The sequence below is a fragment of the Hyaena hyaena genome, unplaced genomic scaffold (genome assembly GCF_003009895.1).
Source record: "Hyaena hyaena isolate Hyena2069 unplaced genomic scaffold, ASM300989v1 scaffold_204, whole genome shotgun sequence".
Lineage (NCBI taxonomy): Eukaryota > Metazoa > Chordata > Mammalia > Carnivora > Hyaenidae > Hyaena > Hyaena hyaena.
Genome location: NW_024080837.1, coordinates 62762 through 84630, shown reverse-complemented (window position 1 = coordinate 84630; position 21869 = coordinate 62762). Strand labels below are relative to the sequence as shown.

Here is a 21869-nt window from a genome sequence, read left to right as displayed (position 1 = left end):
CCAACCACCTTTTAAAATATTTTCTTGCTAGCTGTCTGGCCCATACAACTTCAGGCTGTTGATAAAGCATTTACATTACTGTGTCAGATGTTACTTTGCACAAAGGAGGTAATCAAAATATCTGTGTTTGCAATAACAATGATGAAATTAAAATACATGTTATTTAAACACAGAAACAAATTTTCCATTTGTTTAGTATCAGTTTTTTAATGGGAACATTTTAATGTTTTAATTTTCAAAAAGTCAAAACCACTTTCAAAGAGTAATTACATAAACTCATTCAAGGCATTCATAACCTTTAAAAAATATTTTAATCTACCTTCTTAAAAAAGTTTATTCAATAAAAAACTTATTAAAACAACTTATATTTAAACTATGTAAATAGAGATGCTTATGAGAAAAATAAAAATCTTACCAACTCAAAATAGGCCCTCTTTCACTAGACCATGACTCTAAGTAGAAAATGTCTTTTTTTTTTAAGTTTATTTATTTATTTTGAGAGAGACAGAGACATAGAATATGAGCAGGAGAGAGAATCCCAAGCAGGTTCCACACCATCAGCGCAGACGCCAACAGAGGGCTCAATCTCATGAACCCTGAGATCATGACCTGAGCCAAAATCAACAGTCAGAAGCTCAATCAACTAAGCCACTAAGGTGCCCCAGAAAATGTCTTTGTTAACTGTTGTGTCCTCTACAAATTAGGAGTAGAAACAGTTTGAAGCTTTTGCAGCAGTTCAGGTAGAACATGAAGGTGACAAACTAAGAGAACAGCAACTGAGTGCGGGGAATATACTGAGTAGCTATTCCTGACTGCTGCAACTTGGAAAGGAGAAAAAGGGAAGATTCAAGAAAGGCTTGAAGGCAGTGCTGTCCAACAGAACTTTCTGTGAATATTCTATATTTGGGGTCCCCAACACACTATACATTAGTCATATATTGTTACTGAGCACTTTAAGTGTGGCTAGCACAACTGTGGATGTGGAACTCAATTTTTATTTATATTTAATTTTAACTAATTAATTTGAATTCAAATAGCCATGTGATCTGTGGCTACCAAGATGAACAGTGCAGCTCTAAGTCTGTAAACATGGGAGCCTGGGCTGACGGCAACAACACTACCAACTGAAGTAGCAGACATGGAAGGGATAAAGAATATAGGTAGGACGTTCAGACTGTGGGACTCTGAGATATTTATGGGTAATCCAAGTTGAAATGTCTGAAATCCGAGGCAGAGGTAAGAAAAGTGGGCCTAAGAAGAGTAGATTAAAGCTGAAACATGAGTAGGATAGACATTAAAAAGTTAAGTAGAAGACCATGAAGGAAACTAAAGGACGGGTATTGGGAAAATCAAGGAAACCAAGATAACAAAGGTTCAAGAGAGTGATGTATCAAACACACACAGGCATGATAAAACAAACAAACAAAAAACCCTGAAAGTGTTCACTCAGTAATGTGGCAAACAGAAATCATTGGTGATTTTTCAGAGATGTTTTCATAGCTAAAACAAAATCCAGATTGTAGTCTGTTCAGGAATGAGGCATCAATAAAGAAAGAGAGCTGACAAAAATATAGCCCATCTCATCCCTAGCCTTCTAGGAAAGAATGCAAAGTCAGTGGAGTTCATAAGCTGAGAGTTGATGTTATGATATATTGGGGTGAAAAACAGTTTCAAGAGTAATAGAGTTGTTCAGTAATTAAATATTAAGCCATCAAGACTCCCTTCATAAGTCCTACTCCTGGCTGAAGCTTATCATAAGGGAATAATATTTTAAGGAGATATTATTCCCCAGCTTCTAAATCAAACTTTCTATAGGTTGTTTTAATACTCACCAGACAATCTAGTTTGCACCAGTATGACGACTGGCCTGCATAAATGAGTAAGATCCAGCCAAGATCCTGTCATTATGGTTACTACATAATGCACAATGTGAATAAATAAGGCTTTATTGAATTTAAAAGAATAGTAATACATATGTGCTAAATGAACTGAAAGTATCTCTAACTGAGAATTGATATCTGAGCAAGGATCCTCCGGGGGTTTATTTGGACCACTGTAGAAACTTTGCAATTTCCTAGGACATTCCTGGAACCAATGGTACAGGTATTAACACATTTAAATTTTAACTTGATTCATGCTACTTTCAAAGATGGATTTTTCCTAGTTACTGTTACCAGACATTTGTTCCTTTTCTCAACAGACATTCACTGAACACTTTCTGTGTGCCACTAATATGCTGGGAGCTAGTGATAATTATGCAAGAGAGAGTTTCAAGAGAGTGATATATCAAATGCAAAGAGATATGGTAAAATAAGGACCAAAATACATTCAACAAATTTAATTTCGAAAAAGAAGTCCCTGGTGACTCTGAAAAACTTACAGTCTAATGAAGGAAATACCTAAGTGTTATAAGAGAGGAACTACATGGAATACTTTCCCCTTTATACGGGTGGAGACAGGAGAATTCTTGATTTGCCATTTCCGCCAATGGCGTAAAATGGATAAATAAAAATCTATATAACACTTAAAGGGAAAAAGGATATGAGACATTATTGTTTCCCCAGTGCAGTTTGTAGTAAATACTGTAGTTCTGCACAAATCTTAGCATAAAAGGAATGGAAGTGCTTTCTTAGTAAGACCAGACAATAACAATATTTACTATGCGAAAGTAACCTTTTTTGGTTTGTTTGGCTTTTGCATTATTTTTTGCTCTAAATCAGTTTGGCGGGGGGGGGGGGGGGGGGGGGGGGCGCGGGTGTATAAAAAAGTTTTAACAGGTTACAAAAGGGTGATTTTTAAAAGGTACACTGGACCAAGTGAATCTTACATCCATTTTAGAATAACTCCCTCTCGGAGTGCCTAGATGGCTAAAGTTAAGCATCTGACTTCAGCGCAGATCATGATCTCGTGGTTTGCGAGTTTGAGCTCCTTATCAGGCTCTCTGCTGTCATGACAGAGCCTGCTTAGGATCTTCTGTCTCTTTGTCTCTGTCTCTTCCCCACTCGCACTCTCTCTAGTTCAAAAATAAACATTAAAAAAAAAAAAAACCCAAATAAACAGAATAATCCCCTCCCACAGCCCATCTGGCTGCCCTGTAGCAGACAGTCAGACTTTACCTCTTCTATAGTCTCTCTAACCCCCAATGTGGATTAAGTGCCTTACCTGGGTTGTCACAGCATCCACTCTGTAGCACATAATCACATAAGTAGTATGTTTATACAGAAACTGAACTGGAGGGTATGGGCAATGTCTAATTTACCTAAGAATGCTCTGGATTCAGCAGAGTGCCTGGCATTTCACAGACATTTAAAGATTTATTGAATGGATAGATGCAAAAATGAAAAAGTCTTATAAATTATACTTAATAGGTAAACTTCAAGACATTTTAGAATTCATTTATATTTGAAGTCAGAAATAAAGGATACCAGAAATAAAAGAATTATAAAATTAAAATTCCTCTTTTGTAAAAACCAACCTACCCATGTCTTTCATCTCTGCTGAAACACTCTAGTTAAAAACATTGTGATTTCCTACCAAGACTGTTAAGAATTTTTAACCTTAATCTTCCAGTACATATATCTGCACCCTTTCAAATCATCCTCCACCAAGCAAAGTATTCTTTCTAAAATATAAATCAGATTATTTGGCCTTTTTTTAAAAAATCCTATAATGGCTTCCCATTGCTCTTTAGAATTCCATAATGGCTTTCTGTTCCTATAATGGCTTCAAAGACCTTGCATAAAGACTCTGTCTACCTCAACAATCTTTCTGGACACTATTTCCGCCCTCAGTCTCTGTCCGCCAATCTCAGTGGCCTTTTGGTTATCTGAGTGTATCTCGCTCCTCCCAATATCACGGTCATTATATCAGGGTCATTGTACCCTCTATCTATCTACAACTCCTCTCCCACTGCCACCATCTGGCTAATATTCATGTTCAACCTCTCTTTCCTAGGAAACCTTTCTGTGACCTCCACAAAGTATTTACAAAAATTGCAATAAATGACAAATTATATAATCAATTGTTTTACATCTGCTTTTCTTGCTAGAAAATGAAGTCTACAAGGTAAAGGAGTTTATCTTCTTTGTTCACAGACTAGAACAGTTGCTGACACACAGACAGAGTTTAATAAATATCTTTTAAGTTGAATAAATGATGGCAGGGCTGTTGTGTATCTTTTTCAATACACAGAACCAAACAGTGTGTCTGGCACACACTACACACTCAATGAATATTTAAGAATCTGATTGAATATGATTTAACCTTGAATTAACAATTCTTCTCCACTCCAATCTTACCTTACATCACAACTCCCTACATGAAAGCAAAGTGACTTGGCGAAATGCAGCCAATCAGATTTGAAGATGGTTTTTAAAGCATTCAAAACGGGTGGAAAACATACCTTGAGAAATGCCCAGGCAATTTTCCGAAAGCCGCATTCTTGGTTTTGAATTTCAGAGTTATTTCTAATTTCATCCATGCTTAAGAAATCAAGAATCTGTAAATAAGTACAAAAAAATTACTTCAAAGAATACTAGCCTACATGAAATTTAATATTTTCTAGTAAAATATTATTGAAATGAAAAGAATAACTTGTATACTTCAAAGATGTTTTCTTCACATGGAAGAGAAGCATTACGTATTTCATTTACCTTTAAGTTAACTCATTCTGTTGATGAGGGTCCATTTTTTTGATCACTTTATATTTTATTAATAAATCATTTATTAAGATTTATTTCACATCCAAGAACAAGTATTAAATTATCTCAAATATAGCCTAGGCACAAATACACCAAGCACAGAATTCTTAGGCTTTGACTGATTGATTGATTGATTGATTGACTGATGTCTGAGAGCGACTTCAAAAGACAGTTTAAAAAACTTAAGATCTTATCTCTGGGTCCTTCCCTGGATCACCTTCCTGAAGTTGGGGACTTTTTTTCTTTAAATATGTGCTGTCATTAGGCTTCTGAAGAGGATTTCTTTCATATCTCCATCCTGTCTAGATGTTCAAACTCATGGATTTGGAACCAAGCTGCCACAGACACTATCAGTACTCTCGGTACTTGTCAGAGATGATCACTTTGAACTAACTGGTGTTTCTTAAAAGCTCGGCTGAGATAACAAATCTTTATACACTGCTTAAAAAATAATGATTTTAAAGACTTCTGACAAATACCAAATTGTCCTCAATAAACACTTAAAAAGCTGAAGTCAAAAACTGTTTTGTTTGACAATAACACAAAAAAAAGTCATAATCTAACAACCTTTCTTAAATCTACAAATCTTACTAAAATGAATGTGAATGAACATTATAACAAATGAAAAATTTCTATAATAAAGAAAAAGTTCCTTGCCATACAAGTTACATTATTGTTTAAAAAAATCACAGCTTTGTATATATCACCAACATAATCACAGATGTAAATAGTGGAATATTCATATCATGGACATATATAGATCATCTGAAAGTTAAAGACCAGAAAAACGTGTAATTCTACAAATCAGTCACTGTCACACCTTGCTGTTTCACTGCTAAAATTCCCCATTTTGCTTAAATGGAAAGAGAGATTTCTCCACTTCCCTGGGTGTATGGAGAGATGACATGAAGAAGAGAAATGTGTATTTCAGGTTTAAACCCCCTTCAAAAACAAATAACCTACACTTAAAATCAGGAGTAAATTTGAGGAACTATTTCCTTTACACTCTGAACCATGATATCCTTTGCTGGAAAAAATTAGAACAAGTCAGCTCAAAGGTCATCTATTCCATAAAATTTTCACTGACTTCTCTGACCCTGTAGTAACCCTCCACATCGAAGGAGTTCTACTTCATCTCGGTTATATATATCACTGTATTAGTTATGTGACCTGTATTACGTTCATCTTTTTTTCTCTTGGTTGTATATAAACTCTTAGAGAGCCTGATATGGTTAAATGAGTTTACGTTTTGTAAAATGAGTTAAAAATGGAGGACTGTACAGATACAGATTACATTCATCACCTCAGTTTACAGTCATGGTGCTGCTATAAGAATTAAATAATAGAGTGAGTTAAATGGCTAATTACTTGCACTAGCAAATGCTCAGCCAACTTTGCTATTATTCAATTTCTCACATATCTCTGTAGCATATTACAAATACTAAATCCTGGGGATTCAATCCTCACACTACTTTGCTGCATTATTAAACTACTAAAAAAAGCTTACATTTATGCCATTAAAATATTAACCAAACATAGTTTAAATTGCTCTATTCAATCATACCTCAAAAAACAAGATGACCTTAGGGTTCTCATCAGAATCTTGAAGCAAATAGGGGAAGTTTTCATTAAATATAATTTGTTCTTCCCACTCTGGAAGTCTTGATTTTAACTGTTTAAAATCATATGGCTGAGTCATAATAGGAAGAATGTAATCCACACTCTCTTTTTCATAGTAAGATGAAACAGGTCGTTCACTGTTCAAAAACAGATACTTTCATTAACACAATTCTTTAAGATAATTTTGAGATGAGAAAAAAATCTAGTGCTCAAAGTAAAAAGATAATGAATAGTCATGGTATAGGATGAAAAATTACTTTTGTTGTCCACTGAGAAAATTACAAATTTTATGAGACTTAGAAGTTGTAGTACCCTACTATTATATTTATATGCTATTGATTGGTTTCATGAAATCATTTTATTACAGAAATATAAAGCGGAAGTTCAGCATACAGAGCTAGAATAAAGTACGAGTTTGTGATAAAATAGTACACATTTAAAGAAGAAAATGAGTACAATAGGGCTGCAAACCTTTTGAGGTATGTCATATTTTTGTATGTCCTAAGACAACTGAATGACCTTTTTGATAATCTTCATGTTTCTCATCCCTGTCATTTTTCCAAGCAAATTAATTTTTTGAATTCTAGTATAGTCATTTATACTACTGTGCTTTTCATTTGCAACCTTCAAGCATATATAAGCTATAGAAGTAATATTAGAAAAAAAAAGATTAAATTCAAGATTCATTTCCCTCCTATGAAGCCCATGTAACATACTAACTTCAAAAGAAAATCATTATGTTTAACAATTAAAGCACTTACAGTGCAACACACAAATGATTTGCACTGCAAGTTAAATGCCGTAAGTTAGTCATTAAGTTTGATAGACGTTCTCTCAACTCTCCTCCACTTAAAATCAACCACTGGGGACACCTGGGTGGCTCAGTCAGTTGGGAGTCTGACTTCAGCTCAGGTCATGATCTCACAGTTTGCGAGTTACAACCCCACGCTGGGCTCTGTGCTGACAGCCCAGAGCCTGAAGCCTTCGGATTCTGTGTCCCTCTCTCTCTGTCCCTTCCCTGCTCACACTCTTTCTGTCTCTAAAAAATAAATAAACGTTAAAAGAAAATTTAAAAATCAATCATTGGATTAACATATGTTCCCCATTTCTTCTATAAAACATAGTGATCAGTATCAGTGGTCGATGAACACTGACAACTAGTAAGTAAACTATTCTCTAATGCAAATCCTTAGCTCTATTTCCATTGACTTTCAATGGTAGAAAATAGGACTTCTACTGCAGACAGTATCAAATTCAAGAACTGACTGTGCAATTAAAAAAATTACCTATCATGTTTCTTGACATATTGACCAGTATTCTCATCAATCACATGAATTTTTACCATCGGGTGAGAAATCATAAAATCAGATTTAAGCCGATCAGTGCGGTGAATGTAAACTCCCAAGACAAGATCATCATCAAGCAAACATTTGGGATAGACAGGACTATCTCGGTTTGTAACTTCATGAACACCATCACCATCAATGTCTTCTTTATCATCTGAAACTACACACGGAAGAAAATCTACATTATAATGAACTGTTCCCATAACAATATAGCAACAATATACACTCAATTTATATATAACCTAATCTTTACAACCCCATGATTATTTGCCTTTGTAACAAAGTAACTTCAAAGGAAAAGAAAAAGCCAGACAGTAGCAGATTACACTCTAAGAATGAGATATTACATCTATTAATGCATTAAAATAGAGTGAGGAATGTTTCTTTTTTTATCCCTAACAAGAACCATGAACACAAAAATAAAATAATGAGAACTAAAGAGAAAAAAGTGATTTTTATCTAGGTATTTTCTAAGTGGAATATGTATCTCTCAATTAATTTATAGCTGTAATTTCCTCTTGGTAGGATGTAATAGGTCAATGTTTCCGGTAACAGCAACTTGAAAAAGTCAAATGAATTACAAAAACCTTATTTTTAAAGGCATCAGAACAGTGCAGAAACAATGTATAGCAGATGGATTAAAATTCCAGAAAAGGAGAATCAGTCAGTGATCAGCTGATGGACTGACAGCTCTTTTAGTCTGTGGGCACATTTGCTGATTCAGAGTGTATGCTGAGGATCTGGATTTAGCTCTGCAAAAAGTCACCACTGGGAGAAAGAGTACCAGGAAAACTTTTAGTGGTTGATGGGGCTACAGCTGTCATACTGGAGATCTGAAGAGCCTCAAACACATAGCTAATTTTCCTCCACAAACTGAACTGAGAGACTAAAGAAGTATGAAATCTCCCAGTCATGTGGTACTAGGAAACAATGGCCCACCACAGGGAGAAGCCTGAAACAACAGGCAAAATAAAGCCCTAGAGGGAATGGTCATTTTCTACCTACAGCCCACTTTTTACCTGGGGTCACTTACCAATTCTGGGTGCAGCTAGAGGTTGAGAATCCAGGTGTGGCCCCTAGCAGAAGGCCCCAACTGGGGGACAGAGAAGCCAGCAGAGATTCTGAGTTTCACATGGGGCTGGAGTGACAAAATCAGAAACTTGAGGGGCCTCAAACACATGGCCAGTCTACCCCTCAAGATATCTGCCAAATTTTGAAGCTGCATGGGGCTAAAGGCTAAATGACTATGTTGACAATCTCAGAAGGGCAAAACTTAATCTCCCACAGTCTTTTAGGCTGAGGAGATAAATACTTGCCAGATTCTTAGATCAAAACTCCTGGAAGGCCATATCCTAGGAATGGGGCAAATCAGAGATAATGTCTACCAAAACTACAACCCAGCCTTGACCTAGCTCAATTCTGATGATTAAAATCAGTTTCCCACCCTATATGCCCAAGAGAGTAAAGAGGAAACTCTCTCTAGTAGGAGATAAAATCAGCTGGAGCCTCTAGCATTCCACACACAATATCCAGTGTATAACAGAAAGTTACTAGACATAAAAGAGGCAAGACTATATCACCAAAAACCAAGAGAAAAAAAAGAAAGCAGAAGCTGACCCACAGATGAACAGACTGGAGTTAACAAACAGGAACTTTAAATAACTATGATTAATATGCTCAAGAAAATAAAGGGAAAGATGGGTTAAAATGAAAACTTTCTAGAGAATTGGAGTGTATAAAAAAAAAACAGGCATTTTGGAGCTGAAAAATAAAGCATCTGAAATTAAGAACTGGATATATAGATGTGTTTAACAGCATACTGGATACAAAGAAAGACATGATTAGTGAAACAGAAGAAAGACCTATACCAATACTCAAACTGTAGCATAATGAAAAAAATTTAAAAAGAATATGCGGAAAAACACAAGAAAGATGTAGATACACACACACACACACACATATATAATCTAGATTATATAAATTTATACTCTAGAAAAGGAAGAGGGAATAGTGAAGAAGCTATCTTCTAAAAAATTCTGACCAGGAATTTTCCATAACTGTTGAGTGATATCAACTGGTAAACTCTAAGCAGAGTGAATTCCAACAAACCCATATTTAGGTATAATGTGATAAAACACTGAAATCAAAGAGAAAAAGAATATCTAAAGGTAAGTCAAGGGGGAAAAAAGCCATAATCCCACTAATGGGACATAAATAAGACTACTGTCAGAAATGAGGGAAGACAGAAGACAACTGCGTGATTTCTTTAAAGTGCTAAAAACAAAAAACAAACAAACAAAAACCAATCTGCAACCTAAAATTCTATACTAGCAAATAGGCTTCAAAAATGAAGGTAAAGTGGGGCCCCGGGGTGGCTCAGTTGGTCAGGCACTGGATTTTTGATCTTGGCTCAGGTCATGATCTCATGGTTTGTTGAGTTCAAGCCCTGTACTGGGCTCTGTGCTGATAACACAGAGCCTGCTTGAGATTCTGTCTCTCCTTCTCTCTCTGCCCCTCACCTGCTTGTGCACGCTCTCTCTCTTTCTCACACTCACTCAAAAATAAATAAATAAACTTAAAAAAAATGAAGGTAAAGTAAAGGAATTTTAACACAATAAAATTTGAGGGGATCAGGAGGCCTGTACTAAGGGAAATACTAAACTGAACTCTTCAAGCAAATTAAAAGTAAAAAAAAAAAATTGACATTAAAGAAAAAGTAAATTTGGGGGTGAGTATAAATATCAGCTGCATGAAATGGTCAATATATCAGCTGTGAAATTTAAAATATATGCAGAACTAAAATGCATGATAAGAAACCTATGAGGTGGGAGAGAGAGATGCAGAAAAAACACCTGGCAAAATCTGGATGGAATTAAACTATTTTAATGTTCTAGCAGTGTTGAGGAAGCCTATTTTGTTATGGAATTAATTTGTATTAGACTAGTAAGAATAAACTTCATGTTCTTGAGGGTAACAAATTGTGAAAGAATGTATAATTAACAAGTTAATAAAGGAAATAAAACTAAAAAAATTTTTAATGTTTATTTATTTTTGAGAGAGAGACAGGGCACAAGCAGGGGAGAGGTAGAGAAAGAGGGAAACACAGAATCTGAAGCAAGCTTCAGGCTCTGAGCTAGTTGTCAGCACAGTGCCCAATGCAGGGCTTGAATCCACGAACCATGAGATGATGACCTGAGCCAAAATTGGACACTTAACCGACTGAGCCACCCAGGCGTCCCAGGAAATAAATTTTTAAAATAACTTGAATAATTCAAAAGAAGATAAGGAGAAAAAGGAACATAAAACAGGTATATTATACAGGAAGCAAACAATGAGATAATAAATATAAGGACACAGAAAGATTGCAAACAAGAGGGGGCTTTTTGCTTTTTTCTAAATTGCCTTCACATTTATTGAGGATGATCCCAAGATGATGATCACAGGTTGGGGGCTGAGACACCACATGTTCTGGGGTGGGGGAAGAAAAGAACTGAAGGCACAAAGGAAATGAAGAGACATTATGACCCAAGCTAAGGGGGTGCAAAGTAGGCACAGGGAGGACACCTAGGAGGTGGCATGGAGGAGAAATAAGAGTAATGGCAACCTCTATCTAGACCTGGGGACCAGGAACCAAGCACAGGTCTGATAGCAAGTGGGCACCACCTGGCAGTGTGTTGTGAGTAATGGGGAAATGATAATGGGAAAAAACTGTATGATGCAAACTCAACCACTAGTAGATTTTGAGGGAAAAGAAATTACTAGAGATAAAAGGATACTGCAGAATAATTGCTCTTACAGACTGACTGCTTCTGTCCCCACAAGATTCATATGTTGAAATCCTAACTTCCAGTGTGACAGTACTAACAGCTGGGGCCTTTGAGAGGTGATTAGGTCATGAGTGTGGAGCCCTCATGGATGGGATTAGTGCCCTTACGAAAGTCTACAACCAGGAAAGGGATCCCCACCAGACACCAAATTTGTGGGTGCTTCGATCTTGAATTTCCCAGCCTCCAGAACTGTGCGGATAACTGTTTATTGCTTAAGCCATCCAGTCTAGGATATTTTGCTACAGCAGCCTCAGTGATTAAGATAACTTAGATGTATCAATTTGACAGGAAGATATAACAATACTAAACATGCATATATTCAATAACATAATTTCAAAATATATAAAGAAAAAACTAACAGAAATAAGAAGAAAACAGAAAAAAACAAAATTACAGTAGAAATTTTAATACTTAACAAATGACAGAATAATAAGGACAAAAAAATCAGGACGATCAGCTGGACACAAGAAACTTGATCTAACTACATACATAGAACACAGTGCCCAATGGCATCAGAAATCACATTTTTTTTTTCAAGTGCACATGGAATATTTACCAAATGGACTATAAGCTGGTCATAAAGAAAGGCTCAATAAATTCAAAAGATTGAAATCAATCACAGTATGTTCTCTGAAAACAATGGCAGATAGAAACGAAAACAAAAAGATAACTAGAAGATCACCAGCTGCCTGAGACTTAAACGGCATACTTCTGAAAAGAGTGATCGAAAAAATGTCTTCATTGAATGAAAATGAAGATGTATCAAAAATTTGTGGGATGCAGCTAATGTAATACTTCGATGAAAAGTTAAGGTCTTAAAATACATACAAAGACTGAAATCTTATTAAAATCTATCTTACAAAGCTTGAAATGAATAGCAAATAAATGCAGAATGAAGAACTAATAAAAATAAAATAATCAGAGGCACCTGGGTGGCTCAGTCGGTTAAGCATCCGACTTTGCTTCAGGTCATGATCTCGCGGTTCGTGGGTTCGAGCACTGCATTGGGCTCTGTGCTGACAGCTAGTCTGTGACTCCCTCTCTCTCTGACTCTCCCCTGCTCATCATGGTGTCTCTCTCTCTCTCACTCTCTCTCTCTGACTCTCCCCTGCTCATGCTGTCTCTCTCTCTCTCTCTGAAATAAAAACATTAAAAAAATTCTTAAAAAAATAAATAAAATAATCAAAATAGTACACAAATGTATAACAGATAAAAATCAAAGCTAAAGGCTGATTCTTTGAAAACTAAAAATCCTGAGACTTATCAAGATATCAAGAGAAAACAAATTACCAATATCAAGGGACACTCTTTCAGATGCTATCGAAATAGAAAATGCAAAAATTTGGATTAAATGGACAAAATCCTCAAGAAATACAGTCTCTCAAAGCTGACAGAATACAAAATATGAAGAGTAATATTATTAAAGAAACTAAATCAGATGTAAAATTCTTCCACAAAGAAATCTTGACCAAAAAGGCCTCTTCAGTAAATTCTCCAAACATTTATGGAAGCAAAAACACCAATTTATACAAATATTTCTAGAGAAGTGAAAAAGATGAAACATTTCCCAACTATTTTTGAGATCACCAAAACCTTGATATAAAAAACTCGGTATTTCAGGGCGCCTGGGTGGCTCAGTCGGTTAAGCGTCCAACTCCGGCTCAGGTCATGATGTCATTGTTCATGGGTTCAAGCCCTGCGTCAGGCTCTGTGCTGACAGCTAGCTCAGAGCCTGGAGCCTGTTTCGGATTCTGTGTCTCCCTCTCTCTCTGACCCTCCCCTGCTCATGCTGTGTCTCTCTCAGAAACAAATAAAACATTAAAAAAATTTTTAAAAAAACAAAAACTTGTTATTTCAACAAACGAAATGTACAAACCATTCTCTCTCAGGTCCCCAGATACAAAAATCCTGAACAAAGTATCAGTAAATCAAATCCAGTAACAGATTAAAAAGTAGAGAGAGAGGTAATACATTCTAACAAAGTAGGTCCCTCTAACCTCTGCCAGGTACACAAAGATGAGTTAATATTCAAATAACAATTAATCACATTAATAGAAAAAATGGTGAAAATTTATATGATCAAGTTGAAAAATACAGAAAAAGTACGTGATAAAATTCAATACCCATGATTTGAAAAAACTATTAGCCAATTAGAATAAAGGTAACTCATAAACTTGAGTTACGATACAGGGTATTTACAAAAAAACCTACAGTAAACATTACACTCAGTGGTGAATTAATGGAAACTTTTCCCCAAGGCTGGTAACAAGAAAAGGGTACCTGGTATTGCCACTTACTATTTAACACTATAATGGAAGTCCTCACCAGTGTATCAAGGAAAGAAAAAGGAGTAAGATACAAAGACTGAAAAAAGGTACAATGAAACGATCATTATTAATAGAAGATACGATTGTGTATGTAGAAAATTCAAAACAATCTATGGATATGCTCTTAAAATTACATTAATTTAGCAAGAACACTGGATACAATGTTAATTTTTTTAATCAATTCTATTTCTCTCTACATAGATTTATAAGCATGTACACACACACACACCAGCAACAAATAAGCAGGAAACAAAAATTTTTTTAAAAAATGCCATTTATGACAGCATTAAGAAACACCAAATATCTAGGAATAAATCTAAAGATAGACTCTCCTGAAACTTACAATATTACCAAGTTAAACTAGAGATGTAAATAAATGGAGGAGAATACCAATTTCATAAGTGGCAAGAATTAATACTTTATTTTTTTTTATTTTTTTTAAATGTTTTTTATTTATTTCTAGGGGAGAGAGAGACAGTGTGAGCAGGGGAGGGTCAGAGAGAGAGGGAGTCACAGACTCTGAAACAGGCTCCAGGCTCTGAGCTGGCAGTCTGCACAGAGCCCGACGCGGAGCTCGAATGCACGAACCACGAGATCATGACCTAAGCGAAAGTCGGAGGCTTAACCGACTAAGCCACCCAGGCGCCCCAAGAATTAATACTTTATAAAGATGTCAAGTAGATCTAGCAAGTTGTTAAATTGTAATTTTCTTCCAACTCTATATCAAAATAATGGTGAGTGTGGGGGAAAAAAAGAGGGAGAATTGAGAAGCTGTTTCTAAAATTCATCCGGAAATGCAAAGGGCAAAGAATAGCCCAGGAAATGCCGAAGAAGAAAAAACTGCTGGAGTAATTACACAACTAAGTAGCAAGATCTATTACAAAGCTACGGTAATTAAGTCATAGTTGTGTTGGTACAAACAGCCTAATGTAACAGAATGGAAACTGATCTATTCACATCATTATGTTATTCATGATAAAGATGACACTGCAATACAGAGGAAAAAAGATGCTCTTTTCCATAAATAGTACTAGGTCAATTATATATTCACACTGGGGGAAAAAAATGGGTCTTAACCACTACCTCTCACCATACACAAGAATCAATTCCAGATGAACTGTAGAGCTAAATGTGAAAAGCAAAACAAAAAGCTTAAAAAAAAATAACATATACAAAAACATCTTCGGGACTTGGGAAGTATTTCTCAAATCTCAGAAAGGACTTACTATCAAATGTAAAAATGGATAAAGATGGCTGTATCAGATTATAAAATTTTGCTCTTCTAAAATACCAGTAAGAGAATAGTAAAACCCAGTGTGGGAAGATAGCTGCAATATGCATGTGTGTATGCACATATGTATTCATAACTGCGAAAAGACTGATGTCTAGCTATATGAAATATAGAAAAGGCAGACAATTCCATTTCTTAAAAATACTAATAGAAGACTTAAACAAATTTACAAATTAAAAAATCCAAGTAGACAATAAACATGAAGAAGCTGCTCGCCTTCACTAGTTATGAAAGTTTAAAGTAAAAATGAAATAGGTATGTGCCTGGGTGCCTCAGTCAGTTAAGCATCTGACTTCAGCTCAAGTCATGATCTCATGGCTCATGAGTTTGAGCCCTGCGTTCAGCTCGTGCTGACAGCTCTGGGCCTGGAGTCTGCTTCACATTCTGTGTCTCCTTCTCTCTCTGCTCCTCCCCCACTCATATCCTCTCTCTCTCTCTCAAATAAACATTTAAAAAACTTTAAAAAATAAAGTAACAATGAAATATCACAATGTACTGAGAATTGCTAAAATTTTAAAATACTGACAGTATGTTAGTGAAGACGTGAAGCACTGGAAGTTCTCAAATACTGCCAGTATCATCCATTGGTAAACCAGCTCTGGAAAATGGGAAGTATTTATTAAAGTGAAAAATATACATAATCTATTAACTCTCTCATAAGAATATGGCCAACAAAGAAATATATATGCTCCCCAAAAGATGTGACTAGAATATTACTTTATTTGTAATCACTTAAAACTAGAAACAACTCAAATGTCCATCAATACAACAGGTAAATTACTGTGGTATACTCACACAGTGGGTATCTATACGGTGCAAAAGCAGAACTGATAATGAATAAGCTCAACTACAAGCAACAATAGTATAAATCTCACAAAAATACTTTTGAGTGAAAGAAGCCAGACAAAAAGAGCACAGTATTTCTGACTGTATTTATATCCAAATAGAAAAATAGTCAAAAACAAATTGTGTTTTAACAATAAACTTAATGTTTGTGAAAATTCATTAAGTAGTGTACTTGACACAAGTACACTTTTCTGTATGTATACCATACTTCAACAAATGCTTTAAAAATGTAGTAACAGAAACTAGAAAGCATCATCAACTGCATATCCAATGAATAACTACCATAAATTCTAAAATTGACTATTTTGGAGGTCACCTGGGTGGCTCAGTAGGTTGAGCATCCAACTTTGGCTCAGATCTTCATGATCTCACAGTTTGTGAGTTCAAGCCCAACATCGCGCTCCCTGCTGTCAGTGCAGAGCCCACTTCAGATCTTCTGACCCCTCTCTGTCCCTTCTCTCTCTCTCCAAAATAAACATTAAATTTTTAAAAAAATTGCCTATTTTGGTCCCAATTTTTGGCCAATAAAATGGAAATTAAAAAGGGAAAAAAAGTGTAAGAGGTGGGAAAAAGGCAGAAACATGTAAAGAAAAATAAGAGGAAAGAAATGAGTAAAGAGGAAAATAAAAACTAAGTGGGAGGAAAGGAAAAGTGGGAAGAAAGGACAGAAGCTGAATTAGGCTGAGGACATGAGAAGACAACCATGTTTGACAGAGGGATGCAGCCTTAACATCTGAAATGTTTATTGGCTGTTGACCATTTATAGCTTTTACTAACTATGAGTCTTAATTACTTAGGGGTTCTAAAACTCAATGGTATAAAGAAGAAATCTTCTCTACCACAAAAGCGAACTACAAAGTTAAGTCATTTTAGGGTTCAAGTAAATTAAGTCAATCATTAGAGGTGAGGCAAGTAGTATCAACTCATCACAGAGACCCACAGTTACAAATAAATCAACATTTTAATATAGATGAATCCAAGAACAAGTGCCAAATAGAGTTAACTCTTAAACAATGCCAGAGTTGGGGGCCCCAACCCCTTGTGCAGGGTTGTGCAAATCTGTGTTTAACCTGACTCCCCCAAAACTTACTAATAGCCTATTTTTGACCAGAAGCCTTACCAATAAGTCAATTAACATGTATTTTACATGTTGGACATATTTTACAAGAGTGTATATACTATATTCTTACAATAAAGCAAGCCAGAGAAAAGCACTGTTTTTTAAAAATCACAAAGAAAAGTACTGTTCTTATAAAAAAAAAAAAATCTGTTTAAGTGGACCTGCGCAGTTCACACCCATGTTGTTCAAGGGTCGACTGTAGTCTATACAGGGTTTTTGTCAAGTACAGTCTTTGGAACTGCATTTTCTTTAGTTTTAAGGACTCAAAGTCTTAGAATCAAATTCTTTCTGTCAAGTCACACAGTTTTTCACTTAATTTGGATAACAAACCTGTTTTGGCCTTCTTTTTCTTTTTTTTTGGTTTGGATTTTGTCTCCTCCTGCATGCTGTCTTTTCCATTTTCTTCCACTGAGCTTAGTTTATCATCTTGGTGAGAATCTGAAGTAACTGCTGTAACTGGAGATTCCTTCTTTTGTTCACCTTCAACTGTGTCATCCGAGATGGTCAATGTACTGAAAATACAACCCAAGTACAAGCTGTTACAAACGCATTCTTCTTTGTCTTAATTGTGCAGCAAAATGGGACAGTGAACAGAGTCAAGGATAATCCTAAAATCAATACTATTTCCTGCTAAGGGGATATATATATTTTACTATGCACTAAAATGGTGAACTGTCAAATTAGGTATCAATAGGTAATATTTTATATTTGGTAATGAGTTATATACCCATGAGCCAAATTAAACTTAAGTTCTAAACTCCCGGGGGGGGGGGGTGGGATGAGGGAAAAATGATTTGTATTCTATGAGCAATAGACCTGTTTTGGTTAAGTGTCCGACTTCAGCTCAGGTCATGATCTCATAGTTCATGGGTTCAAGCCCCATGTCGGGCTCTGTGCTGACAGCTAGCTCACAGCCTGGAGCCTCCTTCTGTGTCTCCCTCTCTCTCTGACCCTCCCCTGCTCATGCTGTCTCTCTCTTTCAGAAATAAATAAAACATTAAAAAAATTTTTTAAAGCACCCTAAAATTTTTTTTTAATTTAAGAAAATAAAAGCATCCTCACCCTATTGTCAAGTAAATGATTAATGAATTATTTTTAAATTATTTAAAAACCAAAAAAAAAAAAAGTTCTAAGTTTGTTCTGCTTTCAAGAAGCTTCAAATATTTAATTTTTGACTTCTAGATAATGATTAATGGCTTGTGTTTTCCAGTGGCTGGTGTACCACTACATTTTCAGAAAGCTATTATGAAAATTAAAATCTGCACCAAATGAACTAATAGTAGCAACCTAGAATCATACTGAGCTGTGGAAAGAAACCAGCCTGTTAAAGTTTGTAAGTTATGAAGTAAAAAATCTGCATCTAAATAAAAAACTGACTTCACTATATATAGTTATATTTTTAAAAAACAAGTTGAGAAATAAAAAGATTAGAGAAATACTTCCAAACCTCCAGTCATTCCAGAAAGCCATGCCATTTTTCACATCGCCAAATACATAACAGGACAAAATAGGAAAAAAGCAATGGATGTCACTTCCACACCAAGATCAGGTTTCACAAAGACTATGACTTCTCCCCCTCCCTCGTTCCAAGTAGCTCACATGGAGCAGTCTATGTGGCAAGAAACTGATGTCTCTCACCATAAGTCAGTCAGCACCTGAGATCTGCCAAGCACCACATGAGTAAACTTCAAAACGGATATTCCAAGCCTTACAACAACTATGTCACTTGACAGATGTTCCCCCAGCCAAGCCTTAAGATGAGTGCAGTCCCAGCTGACATCCTAATTGTGGCCTGTGAGAGACCCTGAGTCAGAGGTACCCAGTTAAGACAGGCTCAGATTCTTGATTCGTAGACACTTGAGAAAATAAATGTTGTTTTGCTAAGCTGTAGAGTAGGTTTTTAAAAATTTTTTTAAATGTTTATTTATTATAGAGAGAGAAAGCGCACGCCAGGAGCAGGGGAGGGGCAGAGAGAGACAGGGAGACACAGAATCTGAAACAGGGTCCAGGCTCTGAGCTGTTAGCACAGAGCCCAACGTGGGCTCGAACTCATGAACTGTGAAATCATGACCTGAGCTGACACTTAAGAACAGAACCACCCAGGCACCCTTAGAGTAGCTTTTTAATGCAGCAACATATAATACAGATAGTAACAGATAATTACCACTGGTTGTCTAGCTTTTGGTAAGAGAGGAATTATGTTTAGGTGAGGACATTAAGGCAAACTGTCCCTGAATGCCAGGCAATAATCAAATATAGAATGTTCTCACCTCAAGTTATTTATATAAATGTGGATTATAGAAAATGAAGTTAATTAGTTAAAAGACATGTTTTATCTTGTTTTCCCCAAAGAGAGACATAAAAATACAAGTATGATCACAAAAACTCACATTGTACATGCAAACATATACATGTAAGTATCATGTATAGAAAAACACTAGAATACAAAATTGCTCATAAAGATTACCTTTGGATGGTTGGATTACTTTTACCTTCTTCTTTGTGTCAGTGTGTTCTACAATAAGTAAATGTTATTTGTACAATAAGGAAAAAACACTATATTCATATACCCGAACAGGCATTCATAACTCAAAAATGGGGGAGAAACTGGATTTCTATTATTAAATAAGAAGATGTGAATAAGTAGTTAAGGGTAGAGACTCTAGAACAAGACTGCTAAGGTTTTGGCCAAACTTCTTACTGGTTCTGTGTCTTAACCCTTTCAAGTTTCCTCATGTGCAAAACAGGATGATGGTATTACTATTCCTCATAGGGTTGTTACAAGGAAAAAATGAGTTAATTCTTGTAAAGCACGGACCATATACTAAGGTGCTATGGAAAGGATAACTGTTATTACTGTACTGGCAATGGGTCCACATGAAAGATTAAGAGTTTTCTTCATATAACTGCAGATGTTACTCAAAAACTGAGAATACTAGTGTTTTTTAAAGAGGACCTTTCATATTTATTAATGCAAAGTACCTTGACTCAGCTTTAGATGAGATTGGAACTTTCTTTTTTTTCTTTATTTGTTTTTCACTGTTCAAATTGCCATCATGCAATGAAGTATCTGAAGGAAAGTAAGTCAACTGTTCTTTGAGTTTCTTTCTTATTTTCTTCTTAATCTCCTTTGCCATTTCTTCAGCTACTTGAAGTTGGTATACTTGCATCAGCTCTTGTTCCTCATCTAAATTATCATTTTCTCTTTCTTCATTTGCCTTCTTGCTTTTCTGACAAGAAAAGCTGTTCTGAGCAACACCTGGCTGTGACCTGATTTGTGCCTTCTGATGCATAGAATCCACCTTCTTCCTGAGAGTTCCCAGTTCCATTCCTTGTGTGGTCATCTGAAGTGCTGTTTTTACCTGATTACTCGCTTTTCCTTGCTTGTCTTCCTCTGCACTGACATCATCTGGATTTTCAGGGGTCAACTGGAGATTCCTTAGTTTGTTTTTACTGACTGGCATGATCTTCTCTGGGTTATCAGTGTTATTAGCACTTACATCATTACTTTTAGTTTCTTTAATTTTCTGACGATTCCTTGTAACAGTGTCAAGCTGGGAAAAGAAGACACAATAACAAAGTTTCAGCCAAGTACAGTTCAGTTATATAAACAGAAAGCACAATGATTGTTGTTCAACGTGTAATCTTGGGAAAATTATTTCATTTTTCACTTGAACACACTGATACATTTCTAGACCATCTCATTAGCACTATCCTAGTTTATTCTCTCAGTGTTTGATCAGTAATTTCTGAGAGTAACTTCAGATAAATGAGATAATTAGCAGGGAGAAAAAGTAGTTAATGACTTTTCAGAAGTGAATACACTGCTCAAACCTCGAAAGTTATTTTTCTTTTTGGCAAAACGATGCATATTTTAATTATAAAATATTTGAGAAATTGCTGAAAGAGCCACAGAGTTAAAGCATTTCAGTTCCCCCACAGAAAACACAGGTCATGTATCTTGCTTCATAATTACATTCTAAAGTCAAAAGTCTATAGTTCTAGAATCACCTACAATTGATTCAAATACATCACTGAAAATGCTTCTAAGTATTAAATACTATCAAGTTAAATCAAATGACAGACTAAACACTGACTGAGGAAATTAGCAGAAAAACTCATAGCCCATAGGAAAAGACTTTTGTACAGAGGAGTGTTTCTGGAGACGCTGCATAAGCCCAGATTCAAGTAACACAAGGAGAAGGAGGGGATTAAACCTGAGGATGACCAACTGAGGAGCTGGGAAGGACAACTCTGTCCCCCACCTCCGTTTGAGTTAGGTGGTGATTTTCACCTACAGGAGAAAGCAGGTGAATATGGAGAGGGACATGCAGCATGCTCCAGGTAGCTACAATTCTCTCCACACAAACATGGAACCTTACAATATACAGCCTTTTGTGACTGGTTTCCTTCACTCAGCATAATGCTTTGGAATTCATCCATGTTGTTGCATTTGTAGTAGTTTATTCCTTTAATTGCTAAGCAGTATTTCATCGCATGGATCTATACTATATTTTATTTCTCCATATACTAATTAATGAACATTTGAGCTTTTTCCAGTTTTGCACTGTTACATGTTTTTGTTTCTCTTGCAAAAGCACCCAAGAATTACTGTGCTATAGAGTAAGCAGATGTTTAACTTTTTTTTTTTTTAATGTTTTTGGGGGGTGGGGGCACAGAGAGAGGGAGACATAGAATCTGAAACAGTCTCCAACCTCCAAGCTGTCAGTACACAGCCCGACGTAGGGCTAGAATTAAGAAACCATGAGATCACGATCTGATCCAAAGTCAG

General features: G+C 35.8%; 1 protein-coding gene across 6 annotated transcripts in view; it reads right to left on the bottom strand.

The window, feature by feature from the left end:
• The window catches only part of AHI1 (Abelson helper integration site 1), a 212896-nt gene that overhangs the window by 178176 nt on the left and 12851 nt on the right, over nucleotides 1-21869 (bottom strand). For all 6 annotated transcript variants that reach the window (XM_039242047.1, XM_039242050.1, XM_039242051.1 and 3 more), the window contains exons 4-8: nucleotides 20060-20631; nucleotides 17408-17589; nucleotides 7607-7826; nucleotides 6265-6457; nucleotides 4403-4498 (exon numbers count right to left, since the gene is read on the bottom strand). In XM_039242047.1, coding sequence (XP_039097978.1) covers nucleotides 4403-4498; nucleotides 6265-6457; nucleotides 7607-7826; nucleotides 17408-17589; nucleotides 20060-20631 — 1263 coding nt within the window. The remainder of the gene's footprint in view (nucleotides 1-4402; nucleotides 4499-6264; nucleotides 6458-7606; nucleotides 7827-17407; nucleotides 17590-20059; nucleotides 20632-21869) is intronic.